Below are 23,397 nucleotides of genomic sequence, written 5' to 3'. Positions count from 1 at the left end.
ATCCCCCCCGGGCCCGGAAAAGGACGGGCCGATCCGCTATAGCCCTATCTTAGCTGCACCCCCTCGCCTGCTGAGTTGGCTTTAGGGGCATCAAAAAGATCGAGTGATCGCCACGTTTTGTACGTCAAACTGCTTGCATGTCCTCAAAATCGCATCTTCCCTTTGGGCTTCGCATATCTCAAGCACCCTAGTGTTGCGCTTGTTGACGATCACAACGACCGTTCGGGGCATCCAGCTGATGCTATCAACGGCGTGACGCGCGCTCGCCCTCCACGCGCGACTTTTCGCCGTCCCGGCAAAGTTTGGTCCAAGTCAAGTCAAGGACCTCTCATGGCACCACCCTCGCCCGCCACAGGCGCTGCACACCCACTAAAGCTGCTACACATCCGGCTCCCCTCACGCATCCAGTACACCACCGCCCTCCGCCTCCAAGACTCTCTCTTGAACCTGCACTGGCGGCACCGCGCGGCTCTCAAAGCCCCCACCCCAACCCACAAACCCCCACCACCACCACCAATCCTCCTAACCTTCACCACCCCCCCAACCTACACCGTCGGCCGCCGCCACCTCCAACAGCACCCTCTATCTCCCTCACAAATCGCCTTCCTCACCCGCTCCGCCACCGCCGCCACCTTCCACGCCTCCTCCCGCGGCGGCCTCCTCACCTACCACGGCCCGGGACAACTCACCGCCTTCCCGCTCGTGGATTTACGCCGCTTCGGCCTCTCAGCGCGCTGCTATGTCTCCTTGCTCGAGGGCGCCGTGATACGGACGTGCGATGCCTTCCTCGCCACTGGAAACCAATTGACACAGCGGAGGAGGAGGGCGACGGGGCGCAGCGCGGGGGATCCTGGCGTCTGGATGCTGACTGATGACGGGGAGGGAGGGGCAAGTGACCGCAAGATCTGTGCGTTGGGCGTGCAGGTCTCGAGGGGGGTGGGGGGCTATGGGCTGGGGTTGAATGTGAGGGATGAGGGGATAGAGGAGGCGGAGAGGGGGAGGTTTGTGTTTGATGACCAGCTTCCGGTGCCGCTTCCTGCCGGTGCCAGTGCCGATACCGATGCCAATGCCGAGGCAGTGGTAGGGGAAGACGGGGGCAGCAGCGACGCCGAGGAAAAAGGCTATCTCTCATGGGGCTTCGGCCGCATCGTCGCCTGCGGCCTCGAAGGGAAACGCACCACGTGGCTGACGCGCGAAGGCGCCGACCCAGCCCAAACACACGTTGGGCCCGTGGCGAACAGGCTGGCGGAGGAGCTGGTTCTTGGTCTCAATGAGATGAGTGGCAGTGGAAAGGAGACGGTGCAGGGAGTCCGCACGCTGGAGCTCGAGCTCGCGGAGGGGGATGTGCGGGATCTAGAGACGGGAGTGTTGAGGATTGAGGAGATGGTGGAAGAGGAAAGGGGGATTAAGAGCTGAAGCCGCCAATCTCGACTGGATAATGCTTGGACAGGTGATTTGAACACGCGCATCGGCCGGCGCAGGGCAAGCGTGGGAGCAAATGCAAACGGTAGCACAGCACAGGGGACGAGTGACCGTTCTGTCCCCCTCTTTCTCACACGAACGCATACACAAGCATGATGCGCCGACTCGGAACGAAACGAAACGCATCGCAACGGTGCTGGGCAAATGACTGAACTGGGTGAGCGAGCTAGTGTACCCAGGAGAGAATGAGCTGCTCTGGTCTGCTCTGGTCAGGGCATCCGTCATAATCAAAGCAACATATCGGGCGCGGTCGTCCATGAAGCGTCTTTTCTCTACTTCTCTCCACCGAGATATCGGGCCCCGGGCCATCAGAAAAAAATTGCTCTCGGCGAAACCTATATGGCGACAAGAGTCACTTACCACCGCCACTACCTTTCTGAATACGCTGCTGCCAAAAAAGAAAAAATGATACAGGCGAAACATGGGACTGGGGTTCAATTGGGCCGGAGAGGAGAGGAGACGAGGAAAAAAAGTCTCTTTCACATTCTAACTGACATGCTTCTATTAAGCAAGCACTCATCCATCATTACAGCCGATGGCATCGCCCAACGATCCACATCCACATCCACATCCAGTCCATGGACAATGGACAATGGGGAACCTAGTTTGGCTGCTAGAAGTGCCGCCAGCCGACAAATGGTCGCGGGGTTTCCATGCTGGTTTTGACCGGCCAGATGGTTGGTTTCCCGCACAGTCTTTTTTTTCTCTTAGCCACTTGACCGCTTCATGGCGTCTGAAAGCTACCGATAAAGCATTCTGGACTGGGTGATCTCACAAACTCTTCCGGTCATCCACGTTTTCGGTCATCTCATGCTCATCCGAATTTCGGTCATCTGTTCTTCGGTCTCCATTTTTTGGGGCCGAGATTAAATAATGTGGCCTTCTCAAATGTTTGATTGGACTCGCGCCTCTCTAAGGGTCAGCAGCAATTGGGGATTGTCCTTCCAAGGATGCTCCCTCTACACACGGGGTTGCTCATCGTTCTCTATCGGCGAACTTTATCATTTCTTCAGGTCGTTCTTGGGGTCCCAGGGCTCTGGCTCAAAGTCCGGGTTGGTGAAATGGGCTCGGCTTTGAGAGGAACTGTAGCAAGTGGTCAGCAGCGCACGCGACGAGATCCCCAGACATGAATCACCTGCCGAACGTCCGAGGGTTTAGAGGGATGTTCAGATGTTGAACACGGCGTGGCCCACGTATGGCCGAACTGAACTCGCTATGTCGAATGGCAGGCTCTCCTGACGTCGGTGATATGGCGACGGTGGGGCCTGGCGTGCTTGGCACAACAGTCGGTGTTGGAGACGACTGATATGGTTCAGGCGAGGAAGCATAGTAGGCAGGAGTCTGAGTTGGGGTCGATTCTGTCGGATGGAACATGACCGGTTGGCTTGGGGGCATGCTGAACGGCTGTGTGCCGTACATGTTGGCTTGATTGTACCCTGAATCCTGAGAATAGTGCCTCTGGGGTGGATAGTTGTAGCTGGGGGACTGGTTATAGTGATAGCTGGCGGTGGCTTGATAGCTTGGGTCCATGTGAGTGCCGGGGAACATGTACTCGTAGAGTCGATCGTCGAGGTACGATTCATCTAGATTCTGAGGCATCTGCTGCGGCTGCATCGGCGCATTCGTCATCAGAACGGTGACACTTGAGTCTTGTTTGTAGATCAGATCGTAGTGACCACTGCCAAGATCAGTACTTGGGATTCACTTGACGGGGAGTCGGACTTACGGTCTGTACAGTAGTCTGATCGTTGGTGTTCCAGGTACACCAGGAATAAACTCGTGCGGCGTCACCTCATCTCCCACGCTCCGGTCCAGATATAGAACCTCAACAGCAAAACCAGACGGGGCGAACACACCTCGACTCAATGCTTGCAAGCCGATCTCATCAATCTCTTGGTTGGTTGGATCGATTCGTGCTTGGCGATAGTCTTGTAGTGGCATCTCCAAGAATGGTTCGAAATCATCGGCATGCAGCTGCATGTAGGCGCTTGTCATCATCTTGAAGTGGTAGACAATGGCATTTGAGCGGTTCTCATCGTTGAATGCTGCGTTGACAACGGGCAGGACCGGTGTGTTGTTTTCGAGCGCGGTTTTGATCTCGCCAAAGAGCGCCCAAGTTTCCTCGAAGAAATCCACGAGGAGGTCGTAGTCAATGCCAACCATCTTCATAGTGTCTTCGAAGGAACGTATGCGAGTATCTTCCACTGTGACTAAGCCATGGTCTTTGGACTCGGCGATGATCTCGAAGTAGCGGAAAACCGCGCCTATTGCAGCTTGTCAGTCACATTACCAAGTATGCAGCTCATACGTACCACGCCAACCACATTGGCCATCCCCTTTGACTTGACGATATGCGTCGTAGCCAACTGCGAGGGACTGGTGAATCAGCATTTGCCAATGATTGGTAGATGAGCTCCATACCGTCGTTTTGGCTACATATCTGGGATCTGCTTCTGCATACTCGGTAGCCAAGGCGGAAATGGGCAGTTTTTCACTGATGAAAGGACCCTATCAGTGTCAGGAGAATCTGGGTGGACGGACGGTCGGCGACATTACTGGAAGGTCTGGCTGATACTTGTCGGAGGCTCGCTGGAATTCTTCCATCTCATCCGGATTTGGCGCCACCATGTTGGAATACGGCTGTCGATAGGGTTCTTTAGCGGTGTACTGATTCTGCAAAGGTCCACCGTGGTTAATGAACTTGGCCTGTGTCGAATGGGCATGGTGGTAGCGAGAGCCTTGTATGAGGAACTCAGCTGGCTTTTGATGCATATGTAACGAGCCGGGTGGCAACTGAAACCCACGTCCTAATGAGTCACTCATGGGAGGGAAGTAACATGCCATTGAGGAGTACAAGACCTGACTCGAGGTGCAAGAAAAGCATCTGACAAAATGGTGCACAAAGTACGTTGGATGGGAGAGGTGTGGTGGACTTACGTTCAATTTGACACTCGGAAGAGAATAAAGAGGTCTTGTACTGATCTGACAACGCCGATCCGGAACATGCAGTCAGTAGCGCAGAGGCACCCAGTCGCGTGCGAGCGTTATTTCCTCAGCGATCCTGGCTAGGCCTTGGCAAGCCTGGAATGATTAGCCCGCACTCCCATGCGCTGATGACACAGTCCTCGCTAATCGCTAGCTCTCGGGAGGTAAGAACGGGTCTCGACAGGATGAGCACGTTTGAGGGGACGGCTGCACGGCTGTCTATGCGGGGAGAAGTCGCTGTCAACGAGATATCCCTGGGTGTAGGGCCAGTGGAAGAGAGAGGCAGGTGGCGGTTGATGACAGACGGGAGCGAACCGGGGTCCAGCGGACTAGGATGGTGAGAAGGCAAAGATGAGCACCTCGGCTTGGGCTGGTAGATGGCGCAACCAAGTAGGTACCGGGCTAAGTAACGGAAATATTTGGACCAACACGAGGGCGAGCTGCGTGGGCAGTCAGCCACTAGACGGGGGAAATGGCAGGTCGTGCCTGTATTCTGGTCAAGGTAGACGAGCCGCTAACGAGGTTCTGACACGAAAGGGGAAGCTTGATATGTTTCCTGCAGCGCCAAACGATGGACCGGGTGGAGGAGGAAATGGCGGAAGCGCTGTCCGGATTGCAGCTGGTGGCGGGAGGAGGAGAGGATGATGGAGGGGTGATGTTGAGGCGGCGGGTTGGAGACAGCGACAAGCAGTCAACTGGTCCTGGTCAAATGTGATTGGCCAATCCGCCGTTACGCAGCGAAGCCCAAGAACAGATCCTCGTCTGATCAGCTTGCCACTGCTTAAACCACAGGAACACCAGGGGCATCACCGGGGATGACTGTCAAAGAGGCAAACCCCACTTCTTAGGCGAGAGGGTGCCGCTGGACCATCGATGCCGGCTTCATGATATGACCTCACCTTGCTGTGCGCTATCTGTCGGCACTGAATTTCGGTCTCTACAGAAGTGTGCCCTTGATGGTCTGGCAGTGCACGCTATCTACAGTCGTGGATTCGCGTGCAGCCGTGGCAGCTTGCTCGTCCAGGGTGACCCAACGCAGTACTTTCTGCCCTCGCCTGCAAAAAGGGCTAGTCCAGACCACAGTCTACTGTACAGAATCTCGATCGTCAGGACCGAAGGGGCTAAACTAACATTAGTGTCGAAAACGAGCCCCTCTTCTTGGTCAAACTGCAGGATTATTCCCCTGGTCATAACATGGACTTGTGCGTGGCCACCGCCATTGTTGGCACCCATTCCGCCTCCGGAACATAGTTTCCGTGCCCACAATACCGTTCACGCTGCACGAGATGCCTGATATTGCGCGACTGGTGTACAGGTTGTGGATGCCATGGTTCGCGATGCATGGCTGCTAGCGTCAATGACAGTCGACCCCTGCTTGACATTCTACGTGACAGGTGCTAATGGCAAGGCCAGCAAATTGCCTTGTCAGAGTAGTCATGGCAGTATCACCATCTGGACTGGTCAGAGTGCACGCCGTGTCCTGGACATCACCTAGGGTAAGAAGCAAACTGCAGCGGCGGCAACAGATAGGCGGGATAGGAAAATGTGACCTGTTATATTCAGCCCATGTCCATATCGCGTCTCAACGTCCACGCTCCCGCTGCGGTCCAGCAGCAGCCAATCAGGCTGCAAAATCGCTTATGAAGATGCATGAGCGCCCTCTGCCCTCAGGGTCCAGGCACCGCCTAGCCGGGGAATCCCAGGACATGCTGTCTCATTCCTTAATAATCCCTGTACAACTGGGACTGTCAGTCCGTCATGTATGTCAAACTTGGTGTGCTTGCAGATCATCAGGCCACTTTTTCAAAGCTCGTTTGTTCTCGTATTCTCAGCAGCATACTGGTGCCGCTGTTGTCCCTGTCAAAGGCCTTTGACTTCTCGATAGTTCTGTCAAGGGTGGTTGCACTCACCCGGCCGCTGACAGAGCCTTGCTGACATTTTGTCGTATCAGCGTCGCATTGCACAGGCGGTCCGTCTCGTACCCGTCCGCTTCGGGCCTGCCTGTTCCTGTTGGCGATCGAATTGATCTGGAAAGCGATCGGTGGCGGCAGTTGAAGCTCGATTGCCGACCCAACATGCATAGACCCTGGCGAATGTCTAGCCAGTCTTTGAATACCCCCCCTCCCCTGGCCCAAATTGCAATTATTTGTGCTTGGCCGTGGCTATGCGTTAGCTCAATACGACATGATACCCTTTCCACCACGGCCTCGACCTCCCATCTTCTTGCCGTGCGTTCGGGCTGCAAGAGAAATGTTACTCTCCAATGGACTCGAGTACGCAATGTCCCCAGCAGGTGCAGACTGGCTGTCGTTGATCTTGAATCCCTCACCATCGTTGAGAACGGTAGTGAAGAGAGAGTCCATAGCCGAGGTCCAATCACGCAGACGCTGTAGATGCTCCGAGTTCTCGCCTCCTACCGTCACTGTGCCATGCTCCTGATCAATCTGCGCCTTGAGCTTCTTGTCCACAATCAGCACGCCTAGGATGTCTTGCACCTCACTTTCCGTGACCTTGATGTGCTTGGCCACGAATCGTAAGGTGAAGCGAGAATACGGCGCAATCAGCTTCAGGACCGCCTTGCTGCGCATATTTCGGCTGACCTCATCAATGTTCTCCGCAATGAAAGGGTCTTCGAGTAAGTCCTGATTGTCATGCAAGATCGATTCGTAGCGGTGGATGTCATCTCGCTGATATGCATCAACCAGATCAGTCATGGCCGAGATGCGTGGGTTATTTCGATACGGCTTCGTTTCTTGGGAATCGAACGGGTTGATGGTTGATTTCATCAACATGGTGGTGAGGACCAGATACTTGAGGACCTGGATACGCTGCATGGAACCCGCTTCATCGTAGTTCTTGAACGACTCGAAAAAGTCGCTCTGGGCGTCTTTCCAATTTTCCTCGCTCATGTGCATCTTGCCTCCACATTCCCGGATGACACCCTGGACTTTGGGGTGAGGCACAGCAGACCTGACGGTCAACGCCTTCTGGTAGATCGCCTTCAATCTCTTGTTGTTCTTCATCTCGGCGTACATCTGAATCTCTAGCGCATATGCCTCGAGAGAATACGTGCCTTTGCCGGGGTCGGACGTGCCATCTTCCCTCAGACAGGCTTTATGGATCTCGCGGACTTTGCTTGAGAGCTGGTTGTACTCTTTCTTGTCGAGATACAGCTTCGCAAGCTTGACATTTGTTTTGAGGGCTAGTCGTTCGTTATTGGTCGCCTGGAAGGTCTCAAGAGTCAACGAATAGAACTCTTCCATGCACTTGTAGGCCGTCTGATCCGAAGCCGTCTTCTCGATGTAGTCGAGCATGTTATTGATGGACTTCTCGGAATAGTTGCGCGTCACGGCCGACTTGACATAGGTGAGGAGCTCCTTGTAGTGCTTGACCGCATCTTCGTAACGGCCGAGCGCGAACTCGAGCTTGATGGCTTGTTTGAGACCTTTGAAGCCCCAGTCGCCTTTCGTCTCCTCGAGCGAAGGTACCCCCAAGAACTCTTCTACCGCCTCTTCCGGGCTGTCAGCCTTGAGCTGCTTAGCATTGTAGTATTTGTTCTCGATATCAACATCACCACCCTCTGGCTCGTCATCATCCTCGTACTCGAAGTCATACCTGTGGAATTGTCAACGTTAGGCGCCAGAGTTCGGCTGACCAGACATACTCGGCGTCTGAATCTTGCATGAAATCATCGTCGTCCGACATCCTGAAGTGCGTTCAAGGAAGAGAAGTGGGGAAGAGCTAGATATGGCCAGTCCTCTCTAGCAATGCGATTGCGTGTCGATGGTACTGACTGGCGAATGCATAGGGATGGAAGGAATGCACTGAAGATGTACCCAAAGATCAGTTGGACAGTTGGCGAAGTGTGCGCGTTCACTTCTCTAGAGCACCGGGATCGACTATGATGCCTAACGGAAACGCGTTATCGATAAGTACATAATGCCAAGATATCTGATCTCCCTCGTTTGCCCCGGATTCGCCCCGCCCACTTCGCAACCGCGTACAATACTCGAGGAGACACTCCAATCGGCATGGATGTTTCGCCGCAGACGAGCCTCGGTAAGGGCATGGCGCAGGTGCAGCAGATGCTGTCTTGACTGATAAAGCTGTTAGGTTGCATTTGCCCATGGAAGCTATGAACTTCGGCCAGGTGTTGCAACGAAGGTATCGTGTCGCCCAAGATGAGGAGCGAAGTAAAACCCTAGTAGACATGTTCAGCGTCATCGCGTGCAACAGTTTGAAGGACACCGTCTACCGCCGCCTCCAAATTCCAGTGGCTCGTGAGATCGTGGCTCAGAATCTCCACTCTGCAATCGTGGCATCGCATGGTCAGTGGTTTTCAGCAAATTGTTTTGGGAGGAAGAGTTCTCGTCGCCGTGGAGAGATATGATGTGGCTCAACACGCCATCGTCATGCAAGGTGTAGTCTTATCAATGGGACACCTTGTGCAGAGAGGCGACTGCTCCGCAACGCTTTCGATTCGGGATAGGTCCTGGAGCTCGCGTGGGACCGTTTGAGTCGGCCAGGCATTGGCATCAACAGCCGCTTGCGAACTCTCTATCTGCCGCCCGGCAGCCGGGACACCTCTGAACTTCAGTGCCTCGGAGATGAAGCAGAGATGAAGACTCTACGGTTTGCAGCTGTTGACATTAATACTGCTGGGTAAGTCGCAGCAGCTTCAATGCACTTTGGTCAGGCCGGAAATTTCGGTCCTACAGCAAAGGTTGCTGAGTATCCTTGCGTTTCCTTGGGAGCACTGATGCACGTCTCACGGGATGGTCGACCTGGACTCCAAAAGACGAGCAAGGCTTGTACGATCGTATCAATCATCACGATGGCGTAGGCTCCTGTCGTCAGCTGGGCCCGCTTGACGAGGCTACTGATGATGCAACCTTCTTGAGGACAAAGCCGTGATAGTCAAAGGTGTTGTCTGTACCACCCAGAACATCCATCTTCAAATCCCATTCGACGCCTTCGCAATTAAGGAGAGGTCTTACAAAGTGAGGCTGACGGTATGTGACGTAAAGAAACGTGGAATTAACATTTAAGACACGGAAGACCTGGAGAATAGACGTGGTTAACTCTATGCAGGGGCATGAATCGGACCGGCAGGGAATTCCAACATACCTCTCGAAGATATTGACCAGTGTTCTCCAGAACATCAGCAGGAGGATTCCAGGGGCTGCCATGAATCATAGCATCTAATGTCCCCTTGTCGAACGCGACATCGATGGATTCCGACGAGATCTGATCCATACTGCGAACATCGGTCTGCATCCAGGTGATGCCACTTATACCAGCGTGCCTTTTCGACATGGTCTCGACAACGACTGAGGAGAAGTCCACGCAAATCTGATTGGTGTAGCCTCTTTTGAATAGATCTTGGGGTATGGTCTGCTGTAGATTCAGTATTCACACCGAGTACGAGATCTGGAATCGAGTAATTACGCTGTCTCCCGAACCTAGATGCAGGATCTTTGGCAATGTTTCTGGCCCTCGTATTTGAAATAGATGACGGGTAAAGAACGGCTCGAGATCGGTAAAAGACCTAAACCATTCGTGCACTTGGCCATCGGAGCCCACTTCGGCATAACGCTCGTTCCAATACTCAGAGTAAGCAAGACGCTTTACCTCAGCATCCGACATGGGCATCTTCTTGTGGTAAAAACAGCGCAAAGACTACTACCGGTCACTTAACGATTTGCGGTCAAAACCTGAACGGACGTGGTTAGGCTGCTATCGATAAACGACTGGTCTGTGCGCGAGGCCACAAGGCAAATGCCATCTTGGAACTTTTTACCCCATATTTCTTCACCGCATTACTGCGACTTCCCACCGAACCGCTCATATACGTTGTGTCCGCGCTCGGCCCCGTCGAGTGGCTACGAGTTGGATCGATCGAAGATCCATATTCCTTTCTGGTTATTGAGGTCGTTCTGCCGCGGCAGTCCCTAAGATGGGTGGCGATCTCAATCTCAAGAAGTCATGGCACCCAGTGCTCATGAGCAATCAGAAGAGGGTGTGGGAAGAAGAGCAGAAAGCACTTGAAGAGCGAAAGAAGATTGATCAAATCAGGCGTGAGCGGGAAGAGGAGCGACAGATACAGGAGCTGCAAGACTTGCAAGAGGCCGCAGGCGGCAAGAAGCGACAATCTAGGGTCGAATGGATGTACAGTGGCCCCTCCAGCGGCCAGGTCGGAACGACCGAGGAAATGGAAGGCTATCTTCTAGGAAAGAGGCGAATCGATGGTCTTCTGAAGGGAAATGAGAACCAGAAGCTGGAGAAAGCTGCGCCTGAAGAATCATTCATGGCCATGCAGAGCGCCAACACAGCTCGGGACACCGCTTCGAAAATACGAGAAGACCCGATGCTTGCGATCAAAAGGCAGGAACAAGCGGCCTACGAGGCCATGATGAACGATCCTCTGAAGCGCAAGCTACTACTCAAAGCCGCGGGTCAAGATGAGCCGCGCTCGTCAGACCGAGATCATAAGCGGCGGAAACATCATCACAGACACCGAGTTGATCACGATAGGCATAGGCACCATCGATCGCGTGCTTACGAGGATGAAGACGAGAGTCGAGATCGGCATAAGCGGCGCAGATCCCGAGAACGCGGCGATAGGGAGGATAGGAGCGAGCGTCCGCGGCAGCGACAAAGATCACCTTCATATTCCCGCTCGCGCTCAAGATCTCCCCGCCGGTCCAAACGATCAGCTTCCCCATACCGTCGTAGGCGGTCCTATTCACCCGAGGAGCGAAGACGAACCAGGTCAGGCTCTAGATCACCTTATCGCGAAAAGAGACAGGAGCAAAATGGCGGAGTCAGAAAAACGCAAAGCTGGTATGCGCCACGGCCGTCTCAGTCTCGATCCTCAAAAGATAAGAGTGATGGAGGGCCGCAGACAGACGACAGAGCTGCGAAACTAGCGGCAATGCAACATGATGCGGCCGAGCTCGACAATCAGCGAGAAAGGAGACTGGCCGAAATCGAGTCTCGAGACAAGGCTGCTGCTGAACAAGATGATAGTGCTCGGGCGCGGAATGCAAAGTATGGTGGTCGCGCGGATTTTGTCAACAACATTCACAAGAGCAACTTCAATAGCATGAGCCTAGCTGATCGAATGGGGCGGACTGGCGTTTCCAGTAGGACGAGCGAGGAAGAATGAGCAGTAGTCGCCACTGGTATATAGCACGAATACAAACTTACAGCAGGCCCTCAACACCCAAGAGTCATGCTGCCGTTGCTCTTGGGCGCCAAGTTACTGCCAGGCCGTGCAGAGCAGTACTATTTTGCATTCAGCCGAGTATAGCACCGACACACCATCCATGCGGCAACACCGAGCTCCGCAAACCCGTTCTAGAGCCGCAGGGATCCGCGACTAGAGCCTTGGGGTTGATGTTGCGGGTGTGCCAGTCCCGCCTTCAGTACGAGATTTCTTGCGGTGTGGAGAGGGCCGATCTCCAAGTTCTGCTTAGAAGCCGTAGCTGAGGATTTTTAAGGAAATTTTAGCCACTATCACAGGCCTGCGTAGGCCGCCGAGTCGATGGGGGGGTCTTGTCTGATGCTCAAATCCCGCCTGCGTGTATTCCGTTATCTGTTTTTATTGGGGTTGGGCAGGCGTTTACTGGACCGTCAAAACAACAAAGGTTTCCAGTTTCCACCTTCCTCCATGCAAGTCATCAAGTGACGTACCGGTACCCCGATCTTGCATTGTTCCCAAACCTCGACACATTCGCAATTGTTCCTACGTTTCCTTACTCCTCTTGTATTTCAAGTTGACTCTGTTCCTTGTTCTGGTCTATCGCCCTTGGATACCTTGTCTGCTTTCTCAATTTTTTCTTTGCGCCCATGAGCTTGCTAGGAGGAGACGCCCGCCAACGATCCACCAGCCTTGAGCGCCGAAACCCATACTCGTCACCTGCTGTCTACTATGACAACGATAATGCGGTACGACAGGAGTTGCTAGGTACTGGAAGCAACAGATCCATAAACTCCTACATCAAGTCTACACGCCAGCTCACACTCACTCCCACAAGATCCAACTACCCTGCGCGTCGCCAAAGTCACGATGAGTGGTCTCAGCAGCACCAGGAACTCCTGGTTGACGTTGAAGCGACATTGAACGATCTGCATGAACGCGAAGACATTAATGGTGACCAACAAATTACCATCGACGACCATGGCCCCAAACATATCAATCTCGGTACATTCGGCTCGGCGGGGTTTCGCAGTGTGGATGTTCGAGGCAACTACATGATCAGCAATCTCTTGCAGGAGTTGACACTAGCTAAGGCGCTGGGCAAGAAGGTCGTCAAGATTCATCGGTCACGCCTAAATGAGAATCCGGTGAACAGATTGTCGCGCCGCATTCGTGACGAGTTCTGGAAGAATCTGGAACGCCGCCTCGACGGTGACCTGATTGCAAAAGCTGGTAAAGATCCCAAGGATCGCACTCCAAATCCACGTCCGCGAATCTACGTACCTCACGGCTGCCCCGAGCAGTATGATTATTACTGCAAGGTGGCACGAGATCGCCCCGAGATCAATCTCGATGTGAGGAAATTACCCGAAAATGGTGTCGACGATCCCAGATTCGTGCGATCACTCAACGGCACCCCTGGTATCCTTGCTCTAGCGATGAACCTGGTGAAGGAAGACGGGGAGGAGACTCTGAAAGGAGAGCCCTTTATCGTTCCCGGAGGTCGATTCAATGAGCTGTACGGATGGGACAGCTACATGACTTCGCTCGGACTGCTGGAGAATGGCAAGGTTGAGATTGCCAAGTCGATGGTTGTCAACTTTGCTTTCTGCATTCAGCATTACGGCAAGATTCTGAACGCCAATCGATCGTACTACCTCACTCGATCACAGCCACCTTTCCTCACCGATATGGCCATGAAGGTCTACGACAAGATCAAGCATCAGGAAGGCGCTCTCGAATTCTTGCGTCTGGCTATTCGCGCTGCTATCAAGGAGTACTATAATGTTTGGACATCTGAGCCTCGATACGATGTCGCGACTGGCTTGTCCCGATATCGACCTCGTGGCGCTGGCATTCCGCCCGAAACTGAAGCCTCCCACTTCACACATCTGCTGACACCGTATGCTGAGAAACACGGCATGTCTTTTGACCAATTTGTCGCGGCGTACAACGCGGATGAGGTCGAGGAGCCCGACCTAGACGAATACTTCTTACACGACCGAGCCGTCAGAGAGAGTGGTCATGATACCACATATCGGCTGGAGAAAGTTGCAGCAAACCTCGCCACCGTTGATCTCAACTCCTGTCTTTACAAATATGAGATCGATATTGCTTGGTGTATCCGGCAATTCTTCAAGGACCAGTTGATAATGCCGCCCGAATTCCAAACCGAGGCCAACCGCATTGACGGCTACGAGACCTCCGCAACATGGGACCGCCGCGCTAAAATGCGCAAGGCACGCATGGACAAATTCTTATGGAACGAAAAGCAAGGCATGTACTTTGACTATGACACTGTTCGGAAGCGGCAAACGACATACAAATCTGCTACCACTTTCTGGCCCATGTGGGCTGGAGCCGCCACACCTCGTCAGGGCGCCGCCCTGGTGCTCAATGCTTTGCCGAAACTAGAAGACGTAGGAGGGCTCGCAAGTGGCAGCGCAGATTCTATCGGTCACAACAAGACAGAGCTCACGGCGCCCAACCGACAGTGGGATTACCCGTCAGGCTGGGCTCCTCATCAGATGCTCGCCTGGGGCGGTCTCAAGCAGTACGGTTACGTGGACGAGACGCAGCGTCTAGCCTACAAGTGGCTGCACATGATCTTGACCTCTTTCGTCGACCACAACGGCGTCGTGGTCGAAAAGTACAATGTCACCGTCGAGTCTGCCGCTCACCGGGTGGAAGCCGAGTACGGCAATCAAGGCGCCGCATTCAGTGGCGCGCCTTTGGAAGGGTAATAAGTTTTCGGCACCCCGGTCCCACACTTAACGGAAGACTAACGTTCGAAACAGGTTCGGTTGGGTCAACGCCTCATACGTCTACGGCTTGTCTCTGGTGCCGATGCACATGCGCCGAGCTCTCGGCATCCTCACGCCCTGGGCAAAATTCCAGAAGGCCACCGAGGTCAAGTTGGATGGTTTCGATGATGAGCATACGCTTCAGGAAGCGGGCGAAGAGGCTGTGGTAGAGGCAGAGGTGGAGGAGGGACAGGACGGTCCTGTTGCTGTTGTTGCTTGAGCGTTGGTGTTGGTTGCAGTGGGACTGGCTGCTGGGTTAACGAGACGTGGGTATGAAACGAACGCACGGCGGGCGTTCACGGTGCTTTCAGGGCAGTAGGGAGTACAGTACTTAAACTATCCTCATATCATTTGCGGTCTGCTAGACAGTAGACAGAAGCGCTGCCGCGTGCTAGTATCGTTTAGACCAATCAACGCTCATGCTCAAAGAAGTGATCTTAAGCATAAGGCCATTTTTGTGCCGTCGCAGAGTCAAGATCCATTATCACCAGAGACCTCTCCCTCCCTTCCCTCCAAGCCGAGGAGGCAAAACATCTCCCCGCGCTCGTACTCAGCCAGCGCCTGCCAGGGGGGCTTCTCTCTGAGGAAGTGGATGGGGAGAAGTCATTGATGCAGAATAGGCTGGGCTGATATGGAAATCAATGGGCATCCCCAAAATGGTGATGTGCAGCTAGCTTGCAAAAGGATCGATCGAGGTCTTTTTAGTTGGGTATGCGCCGTCTACACACACAGGATACCGCGACATACAGCATCGCCCACGCCTCACCGACAACTGCCGTATCTGGCTCCGACCTGAACGGCGATGGCAATCCTGGACGCCTGACTTGGTGCTGAGGGAATGAATCGAGGCCACTCAAGCAAACCAATTCCTCGTCGTCTTGCTCACGTGCTTAGAAATCAGGAGAACGGGGTTGCACAGGCGGCAGCCAGCCCTCTACAGGCATCGACACCCACTGCCAGCTCTCGATGATTTCCTGCCGTTTGGCGCGCGGGAGCTTCACCCAGTCGTCGCGATTGTCGGTCTGGAATTGCAGGATGCTGGGGCGGCTGCGTGCTCCGGCAGTCATGAAGCGGGTTCTGAAGTGCTCGAATTGTTGGGCTTCGTCTTCTGCGGTGTTGGTGGTGGGGGTAGACATGGTTCTGAGGGAGAGCTTGAGCGTGAGGCTTTGCTGGAGCTGTTCAGATAGACCCTTTGCTTGCTTGGGTGTTGGTATATTCAGAATAGTTGCAAGGTCGTAGGAGAACAGAATGTAGAACGCGGTGTTGTAGCGACAGAGAATAGCGACATGCGGTCAGTCATAGTCACGACTAATTGTCACGCAGCTGTCTGGTCTTAGCTTTGATGTTGTTGGATATTCACTTGCCTACCTGCCTTCACTTATCCTCATGTGATCTAAGGTTTCGCAGAATGACGTGAAGCACTAACATCTTCACCAACAGATTGATGCGTTGTGTTCAACACGGTGAATACAACGCCGAGACCTACCTTTTAAGAGCTTGCTGCTCTCCAACAAGGGTCAGTACAACTCGCCATCACGACGATGTTGTGGTAACACCTTGTCGAACGGCGAAAGTGTAGACCATGCCTGCTTGGATGTCAATATGATTTATGAGTCTAAACAACGTCTGGTCGGTGAGAATGCCTTTGTTCCAGACATGAATTCTCACGTGGGAGGTGCCGGAGTAAAGGCGCCCTCGGAAGTTGTCCGAGAGAATCCGTTCAATTCCGACAACATTGCAGCCTCGCCAACCTCGGCTCTTCCCCAGACTGAGCATGACCGTGATCGGAGAGGAGGTCAGCGACATCTTCGATGCCATCACTGCTACGCACGGTGGAAGCAACTACCAGAAGACCAAGTCAATTCATTATGATGGAAGCTTCGCTTAAGAAGTGCCGAGCATGCCACCATCGGACACCAAGGTGAACATCATCAACAGCGGGCGAAGGGAAATCTGGGGCAAGGACGTCACTTTTCTCGGCGTCGTCAGGCTGGGCACATGCCTGAAGGCTCCCCGCTGGAAGAGCCGCTGCCGCTCGACTCCACCTCCTCCACAGGCCTTGCTGATGCTGATCAGGGCCGAGGCCCATCAGCGCCACGGATTGGCTTCGGGCGCTATCCGCAGAGCTGAATTCGGTCTAAGGGCTATTCGCCCTTCCCTCCGCCAGTTCTTATTGGCCCTGATCTCCAGGAATGGGCGAGGCCGGAAAACCATGACCTCTGACCCTCATTGCCATGTTCATCATCGGACGACGTAAAAAGCCTGGAGCTCCCTCTCTTCCCATGTGATTGTGAGTCTTTGACCTTGACATACTCTCTGTAACTACTACTACTACTAGCACCGTTCCTACGTGCTGTAGCATCACCTACCGGCCAGCATTCCATTCTCACGTGCCGCATCCTTGTAAACTACCATTAAATGACATCAGCCCTCTCGAAAATTGCGGAGAAACTCAAGATGGGCAACGTTGACCAGGAAGAACAGCTATACTTGCAGGATGTCGAAGCAGTGAAGAAGTGGTGGACAGACTCAAGATGGCGACACACGAAACGACCTTATACCGCCGAAGCCAGTAAGATGTCAAGATAATGCTTCGTCTTCAGATCGCTAATATAAACAGTTGTGCAAAAGAGAGGCACCCTAAAGATTCAGTATCCCAGCAATGATTTGGCTAGTCCGTGACCCTCGCGCTTCGCATCACTCATGACGAAGAGCCATGCTGACTCGGTGTAGAAAAACTCTGGGTTTTAATGGAACAGCGTTTCGCTGACCGCACCGCCTCTGCAACATTCGGCTGCCTAGAGCCAACTATGCTCACGCAAATGAACAAGTATCTTGATACGGTCTATGTATCCGGCTGGCAATCCTCCTCAACCGCCTCTTCTACCGATGAGCCATCTCCCGATCTGGCAGACTACCCCATGAACACCGTCCCAAACAAAGTCCAGCATCTCTTCATGGCGCAGCTCTTCCACGACCGGAAACAACGTGAAGAACGCCTCACCACTCCCAAAGAGAAGCGCTCCCAGGTTGCCAACGTCGATTACCTCCGTCCCATTGTCGCCGACGCCGACACCGGCCATGGCGGTCTCTCGGCCGTTATGAAGCTCACCAAGCTCTTCGTCGAGAAGGGTGCCGCGGGCATTCACATCGAAGATCAAGCCCCCGGCACCAAGAAGTGTGGGCACATGGCCGGCAAGGTCCTGGTACCCATCAACGAGCACATCAACCGCCTGGTCGCCATCCGAGCCCAAGCCGACATCATGGGCGTCGACCTCCTCGCCGTAGCACGCACCGATTCCGAAGCCGCCACCCTCATCACCTCGACCATCGATCACCGCGACCACGGCTTCATTCTTGGCTCCACAAACGCCAACCTCCAACCGCTCAACGACCTGATGGTTGCCGCCGAGCAGCAGGGCAAAGTGGGCGACGCGCTCGAGGCGATCGAGTCCAAGTGGATCGAGCAGGCGCACCTCATGCTCTTCGACGACGCGGTCGTCAAAGCCATTAACGAGGGCGTGCACGTCGACAAGAAGGGCCTGATTGAGAAATACAAGCAGGCCGCCAAGGGCAAGAGCAACTCCGAGGCCCGCGCCATCGCAAAGGGCATCACGGGCGTGGACATCCATTGGGATTGGGACGCTCCGAGGACGAGAGAAGGCTACTACCGCTTCCAGGGCGGGTGCCCCGCCGCCATCAACAGAGCTGTCGCCTACGCTCCCTACGCGGACATGATCTGGATGGAGAGCAAGTTGCCGGACTACAAGCAGGCGGAAGAGTTCGCCTCTGGCGTGCACGCAGGTGCGTTTTGTCCCCCCCCCCCACAGCCGCTCCAAATGAGATACTGACCGCATCATAGTGTGGCCTGAGCAGAAGCTCGCCTACAACCTCTCGCCCTCCTTCAACTGGAAGGCCGCCATGGAAGCCAAGGACCAGGAAACCTACATCAAGCGCCTGGGCGAGCTGTACGTTTCTTTCACTTCCCCTACCCAAACTCTTCTGTTGTGGCTTTTTTGGCTGACACAAACTTTCAATTTTACAGCGGCTACTGCTGGCAGTTCATCACCCTTGCAGGCCTGCACTCGACGGCCCTCATCTCCAACAAGTTCTCCAAGCAGTACGCGCAGCGCGGCATGCGCGCCTACGGCGAGCTGATCCAGGAGCCCGAGATGGAGGAGAAGGTCGATGTGGTGACGCATCAGAAGTGGAGTGGCGCGAATTATGTGGATAATATGCTGAAGATGGTCACGGGAGTGAGTTTTTCCTCATGTTTTGCTTCCGCCCCCCCTTTCCCTTCGCCGTTCTCCTTTCCTTCGAGGTTCAGGAGGGTATTTGAGGTCGAGACAGTACTAACAGAGCCTCTAGGGAGTGTCTAGCACGTCCGCCATGGGGAAAGGCGTCACGGAAGACCAGTTTCATTGAGTCTTCAGAGGTGTAGGAGGCTGGCGTGGACGAAAGGAGGTGGAGAGTAGCGGATTCGGAGGGCGGAGAGCCAGATATGGGGCGGGCACGTGATATTAGACGTGCATGCAATGGCAGACCATGGTGAGCATCTTTCGAAGACCAGCATGAATGAATTCTATGATCATTATCAGATTGTGCATGGTGGGTGTGTATGCTTGGACTGGAAGAGGCGGTTGCCTTTTTAGGGCATCAGGCATCAAGCATCAGGCATCAGGCATCACTGCGGCTGCCTCGCGAGAACCAGCCTGACGAGAATGATACCCTATCCATCATGCTTCTTATTACCGTGTCGCAGTCATTCCGTAGCCTTTCATCGTCGGATTCTGTACGGAGCGTTGTCATTGTGGGGAAATGCCAGTGCAGTGCATCAATGCCAAGGCTCTCCCACGTGTGGCAACTACAAGATACTCTCCAGGGTTTTGGAAGAAGTGGTTTATACCTACCTGACCCGACCTGTGAGAGGAAGAGTCGAAGGTAGGCCTGTAGTTCAAAAAAGACTGACTGTTGGAGACTACGAAGGATCCGTGTGGAATGACTTCATGGCGTTGTGAGTGTCTTGTGACTGTCAATCCGTTGAAGCCAGCCGGTCAATTCGGTTGACTGAAGGGTTGGCGGGCTTACATGATTTTTCAAGAGAAGGTCTCGGCTACGAATGGTGAGTAATTCCTTGCTTGAGTACGTGTTTCATTCATAAATCCGTGAACTAGGAAACTTGATCTCTAGACCCTGGTCGTACCTCAACAGCATATTTAATAGTCCCAAGACACAAAACACACGTCTGACCCCGTATCCTGCGCGTCGTGTATGCCAGTTCCACATCCAAATCTGACAATATACCTCCTTCATAAGAGATCTGACGAACCAGATCAGATCGTCGGCCCACCCGCGGCGCCCACTATCCTCAGCGACGACGACCCCTTCCTATTGGCATCCACCTGAGTATACGCCAGCCAGTACCGACTCGGATGCCACTCCACGGCCGGGATGCCGCTATTCCCCGTCGGCACCGTATACACCACATCCCCTGATTCAGCATGGTAGATCTCGAGGCCACTGCTGTTCGCATCGCCACCGGAAGAACCCAAGTCTTCCGCCGCGCCAACAATGTACCTCCCATCCCAGCTCCAACTCAGCCCTCTGATGGCTCCCGAGTTCGGGCTTGAGACCGTGCGCTTGCAGACCCAGTCTGTGGTGTCCCAGAGCGAAATCATGGCGTCGCTTCCACCGATGGCAACGTGATTGCCGTCGGGCGCGTAGGATATGGCGTTGCAGGACGAGGTGTGGGCGGAGAGGGAGTGTAGCAGCTTGAACGAGGGGTAGTCTAGGATCTTAACGGTGCCGTCGCTCTGCGTGATGAATAGGTCTCGGGGCGGATAGGCATTGGAGAAGGCCGTCTGGTTGGTTTGCCGGTCGTGCTTGTAGCGGTCCAAGATCGTGGGCGAGGCTGGGATGGCGGTCGAGATGGGTACGAGGTGGTCGTCCTGATCGGTCAGCATTCTGTTCTTTTCGAGCTGTGACGATACGCCTTGCCTTCGTTCCTGCAAGCAACACGCTCCCGTCTGCGCTCCAGGTCAGGGTAAACGGATCACCGTCCACCTGCAGTTTGGAAATGCATGCTCTACTCCGAGTGTCCCAAAACCGGACGCCGTCCGAGGAGCAGCTAGCCAGCTCAAACTCGCGGACCGGATTGAACGAGACCTTGTCCACGGAGTGGTTGTGTCCTCGTAACTCTGTCTGGCTCTTGGAGTTTGTGCGCTCGGGGTTCCAGATGCGTATGGTCTTGTCGTTGGCACCCGTTGCGATCAGTCCGCCCGAGACATTCCATGATATCGTCCGGTGGCTATCGCTCCATCAGTCTGGGATTCGTGCGTGTAATCGTGATGGACATACACGGTGGCGGAGGGATTGCGCGTGGGAGGGTCGACATATTGCTGAGTCTTCAGCGCACCGAACAGGGCCCCGAACTTGTCGCGGCCGATATGCTTCCGGACGGGCGCCATGGCTCAGACTGCTGCACCTTGAATATTCTCTACCGTTATGACTCGTGTGTACACATCGTATGGTGAGAGTGGTGGGCTCAGCACAGGAGCATGTGTGTGCACGAACGACTCTTTATCCGTCAACCGGTGCTGCAGCGGGACATCGGATTTAAGCTCCGGAAACTTTCTACGACATGCCACCAGGCACCGTGGTTGATCCTGCGCCATTTTCTTCCGTTCCTATAACGATGGACGCATGGTCCAAGAATCCCTGATACTGTTGTACTTCTTCTATTGCCTTCTTTAACCACACACATGGAGGCTATGCGCGTCGCCCAGCGGCGAGCGCTCCAGCAGCTATTCCGCAACAAACCCCTTCAGCAAAGCTTCCGCCAACTACATCAGACCTCGCGACAGCAATTCCGTACAAGACCGAACGGACCCCTCTCTTGGTCGGCACCGAGAGCACCGCGACCGTCCTCACTCCCGTATACACGAACATTCCGCCAGCAAACGCGCCACTTCAGTTTCCGCAGGTGGAATTCAACTACTGCGCAGTCAGAATCTTTGAGTCTGTCCCAGCGGCTGAAGAAGCTGTCACGCGAATACGGATGGGCTGCATTAGGGGTATATCTGGCGCTGACGGCGCTCGATCTGCCCTTCTGCTTTCTGGCGGTGCGAATGCTTGGGCCGGATGTAGTCGGACATTACGAGCACTTGATCGTGACTTGGGTCAAAGACCTCGTTAAATGGCCTGTTTCGGCGACGGTCGGCGACGAGGCTGAGGAAGAGGCGGAACAGGCTGTTAAGCAGGTGGCAAAGCCGGTCGAGGAGGTTACGGGTCAGGAGCAGAGGATTCTGGAAGAAGATGAGGCCTACGAGGTTGCCGACCATGGGTACAAGGATGCGGAAAAGGCGAATTCGGGAGCTGAAGCTAGTAAGTATCGTACTGCTGACACCGTGACGGCGGATGGCCAACGAGATGCAGGTATCTGGACTCAGCTCGCATTGGCGTACGCCATCCACAAGACTTTCATCTTTGTCCGAGTGCCCATAACGGCTGCGATTACACCGAAGATCGTCAAGACGCTGCGATCGTGGGGCTGGAACATTGGGAAGATGCCTAAGAAGAGCGTGGCGTCGCAGTCAAAGACTGGTGTCAACACTAAGGGGTCAAAGGTCAAGAGCGACGATTGAGTGCCATTCCAGCCTTGTTAAATGTTGTTTTATAATACTACACGTTGAGTTGTGACACGAACGCCTCTGTGGCAGGGATGAAGCTGCCATTCTCAACCGGGTCGAGGCGATGCAGCGACACATCACCCACATTTCGACAGATGTATACGATATCGCCACTGCCCGTATGGCAGAAATAATTTTTGGTCGAAGCAAGGCTCATTTAGCCCATGGAGCAAGGCTACCCAGCTCAACGCATATATGCGACGCGGCGTCGTTCCTCTCATTTTTGAGAGCTGTACCACATAATGTACAAATCCACACTCTTCACACTCTCTTCAAGCAATGCTGCCCTTGACCTCCACATCGCCAGTCTCCAACAACTGCAACACCCTCCCATCCTCCATCCTCAAGCTCCACTCCTCCGTCGCAAACATCCCTCTCTTCTCCTTGCGCTTCGCCACAAACCTCGTCTTCGCCGACCCCTTAGTGCCCTTCACCCAGAAGCTGATATCGATGTTTCCATGCAGCTGGCTCATCTCCCCGCTGATCCAGGGTACCTGGCTCGCAAAGTAGATCTCGTCACCCAACAGCTCGCGCGCGGCGGTGTTGGTACGTAGAGCATATAGGATCGACGACACGGTCGACGAGGTGGATTTTTGGTAGTTGAAGAACGCGACTGCGGAGGTCGTGACTATGAGCGCGAAGATGGGGAGGGTGTACAGCCAGATGTTGCGCTCGGTATTGATGTTGGGGAGGGCGCGGTTGGCATGTCGTGTCAGGAGAGGGCCAGAGCCTTCTTTGGGCGCGGGGATGGAGGGCTCGTGGGTCGGCGTGGCGGTGCTGTAGGCATTGCGGCGTGGGAGTGGGTGAGGTCGGAATTGGTAGAGGCGGAAGAGGACAGCGCGGGTTGGTGGTGGGAGGGCGAGGAGGTTGGAGGAGACAATAGGCCGAATTGCTCGTGTTAGGTCCATTCTGGATAGGAGCGTACCGCAGGGTTTCGGCGGCGGCGTTCGACTGAGGGTGGGATGATGTATTCTGCAATGTCGTCCGGAAAGCTGCAAGATTGCCAAGGCCGGAACGATGCAAACTTGCCCAGACTTTCAGGCAGTGAATTCGCCGTCGAGTTCAGTCGTAGCTTTTTCTCTCCTCGCGTACTTACGAGGGGTTCGATAAAATTGACGGGCGGGCTCCCTGAATTCACGTCAGAAGCTGGGCTCACCTTGATCGTCGAAACTTAACTGCACTTCTTCGAGTTCATCCTGGCAGGAAAGATAGTTGTCGACTCCATGTCGAATCGACG

The 23,397-nt window shown here is 54.3% G+C and overlaps 10 protein-coding genes across 10 annotated transcripts; 5 read left to right on the top strand and 5 right to left on the bottom strand.

Moving 5' to 3' along the window:
- Positions 1-330: 330 nt before the first annotated feature.
- Positions 331-1,416, top strand: HMPREF1541_09142 (lipoyl(octanoyl) transferase; the record flags this gene model as incomplete). The annotated part of the gene is made up of 1 exon (XM_008713817.1): positions 331-1,416. One exon carries the CDS (start codon positions 331-333, stop codon positions 1,414-1,416), a length of 1,086 nt encoding a protein of 361 aa, XP_008712039.1.
- Positions 1,417-2,613: 1,197 nt separating this feature from the next.
- On the bottom strand, positions 2,614-4,110 carry HMPREF1541_09141 (uncharacterized protein; the record flags this gene model as incomplete). Its single annotated transcript, XM_008713816.1, has 5 exons — positions 2,614-3,160; positions 3,209-3,746; positions 3,795-3,858; positions 3,904-3,990; positions 4,039-4,110. The coding sequence occupies 5 exons, from the start codon at positions 4,108-4,110 to the stop codon at positions 2,614-2,616; spliced, it is 1,308 nt and encodes a 435-aa protein (XP_008712038.1).
- Positions 4,111-6,641: 2,531 nt separating this feature from the next.
- Positions 6,642-8,172, bottom strand: HMPREF1541_09140 (COP9 signalosome complex subunit 2; the record flags this gene model as incomplete). The annotated part of the gene is made up of 2 exons (XM_008713815.1): positions 6,642-8,082; positions 8,132-8,172. 2 exons carry the CDS (start codon positions 8,170-8,172, stop codon positions 6,642-6,644), a joined length of 1,482 nt encoding a protein of 493 aa, XP_008712037.1.
- A 1,148-nt stretch (positions 8,173-9,320) lies between these two features.
- HMPREF1541_09139 (uncharacterized protein) lies at positions 9,321-10,113 on the bottom strand (the record flags this gene model as incomplete). Its single annotated transcript, XM_008713814.1, has 3 exons — positions 9,321-9,527; positions 9,595-9,861; positions 9,916-10,113. The coding sequence occupies 3 exons, from the start codon at positions 10,111-10,113 to the stop codon at positions 9,321-9,323; spliced, it is 672 nt and encodes a 223-aa protein (XP_008712036.1).
- A 310-nt stretch (positions 10,114-10,423) lies between these two features.
- On the top strand, positions 10,424-11,635 carry HMPREF1541_09138 (uncharacterized protein; the record flags this gene model as incomplete). The annotated part of the gene is made up of 1 exon (XM_008713813.1): positions 10,424-11,635. The coding sequence occupies one exon, from the start codon at positions 10,424-10,426 to the stop codon at positions 11,633-11,635; it is 1,212 nt and encodes a 403-aa protein (XP_008712035.1).
- Positions 11,636-12,318: 683 nt separating this feature from the next.
- HMPREF1541_09137 (uncharacterized protein) lies at positions 12,319-14,692 on the top strand (the record flags this gene model as incomplete). The annotated part of the gene is made up of 2 exons (XM_008713812.1): positions 12,319-14,408; positions 14,467-14,692. The coding sequence occupies 2 exons, from the start codon at positions 12,319-12,321 to the stop codon at positions 14,690-14,692; spliced, it is 2,316 nt and encodes a 771-aa protein (XP_008712034.1).
- Positions 14,693-16,929: 2,237 nt separating this feature from the next.
- Positions 16,930-18,897, top strand: HMPREF1541_09136 (isocitrate lyase; the record flags this gene model as incomplete). The annotated part of the gene is made up of 6 exons (XM_008713811.1): positions 16,930-17,044; positions 17,093-17,146; positions 17,206-18,276; positions 18,335-18,440; positions 18,518-18,728; positions 18,841-18,897. The coding sequence occupies 6 exons, from the start codon at positions 16,930-16,932 to the stop codon at positions 18,895-18,897; spliced, it is 1,614 nt and encodes a 537-aa protein (XP_008712033.1).
- A 908-nt stretch (positions 18,898-19,805) lies between these two features.
- HMPREF1541_09135 (uncharacterized protein) lies at positions 19,806-20,939 on the bottom strand (the record flags this gene model as incomplete). The annotated part of the gene is made up of 3 exons (XM_008713810.1): positions 19,806-20,420; positions 20,458-20,779; positions 20,830-20,939. 3 exons carry the CDS (start codon positions 20,937-20,939, stop codon positions 19,806-19,808), a joined length of 1,047 nt encoding a protein of 348 aa, XP_008712032.1.
- A 294-nt stretch (positions 20,940-21,233) lies between these two features.
- On the top strand, positions 21,234-22,115 carry HMPREF1541_09134 (uncharacterized protein; the record flags this gene model as incomplete). The annotated part of the gene is made up of 2 exons (XM_008713809.1): positions 21,234-21,855; positions 21,907-22,115. 2 exons carry the CDS (start codon positions 21,234-21,236, stop codon positions 22,113-22,115), a joined length of 831 nt encoding a protein of 276 aa, XP_008712031.1.
- A 317-nt stretch (positions 22,116-22,432) lies between these two features.
- Positions 22,433-23,068, bottom strand: HMPREF1541_09133 (uncharacterized protein; the record flags this gene model as incomplete). Its single annotated transcript, XM_008713808.1, has 1 exon — positions 22,433-23,068. One exon carries the CDS (start codon positions 23,066-23,068, stop codon positions 22,433-22,435), a length of 636 nt encoding a protein of 211 aa, XP_008712030.1.
- Positions 23,069-23,397: the final 329 nt, after the last annotated feature.

Source organism: Cyphellophora europaea (assembly GCF_000365145.1).
Source record: "Cyphellophora europaea CBS 101466 unplaced genomic scaffold supercont1.10, whole genome shotgun sequence".
NCBI classification, from domain to species: domain Eukaryota; kingdom Fungi; phylum Ascomycota; class Eurotiomycetes; order Chaetothyriales; family Cyphellophoraceae; genus Cyphellophora; species Cyphellophora europaea.
Note: the sequence above shows the minus strand (reverse complement) of the source record. Positions and strands in the feature narration are given on the sequence as shown.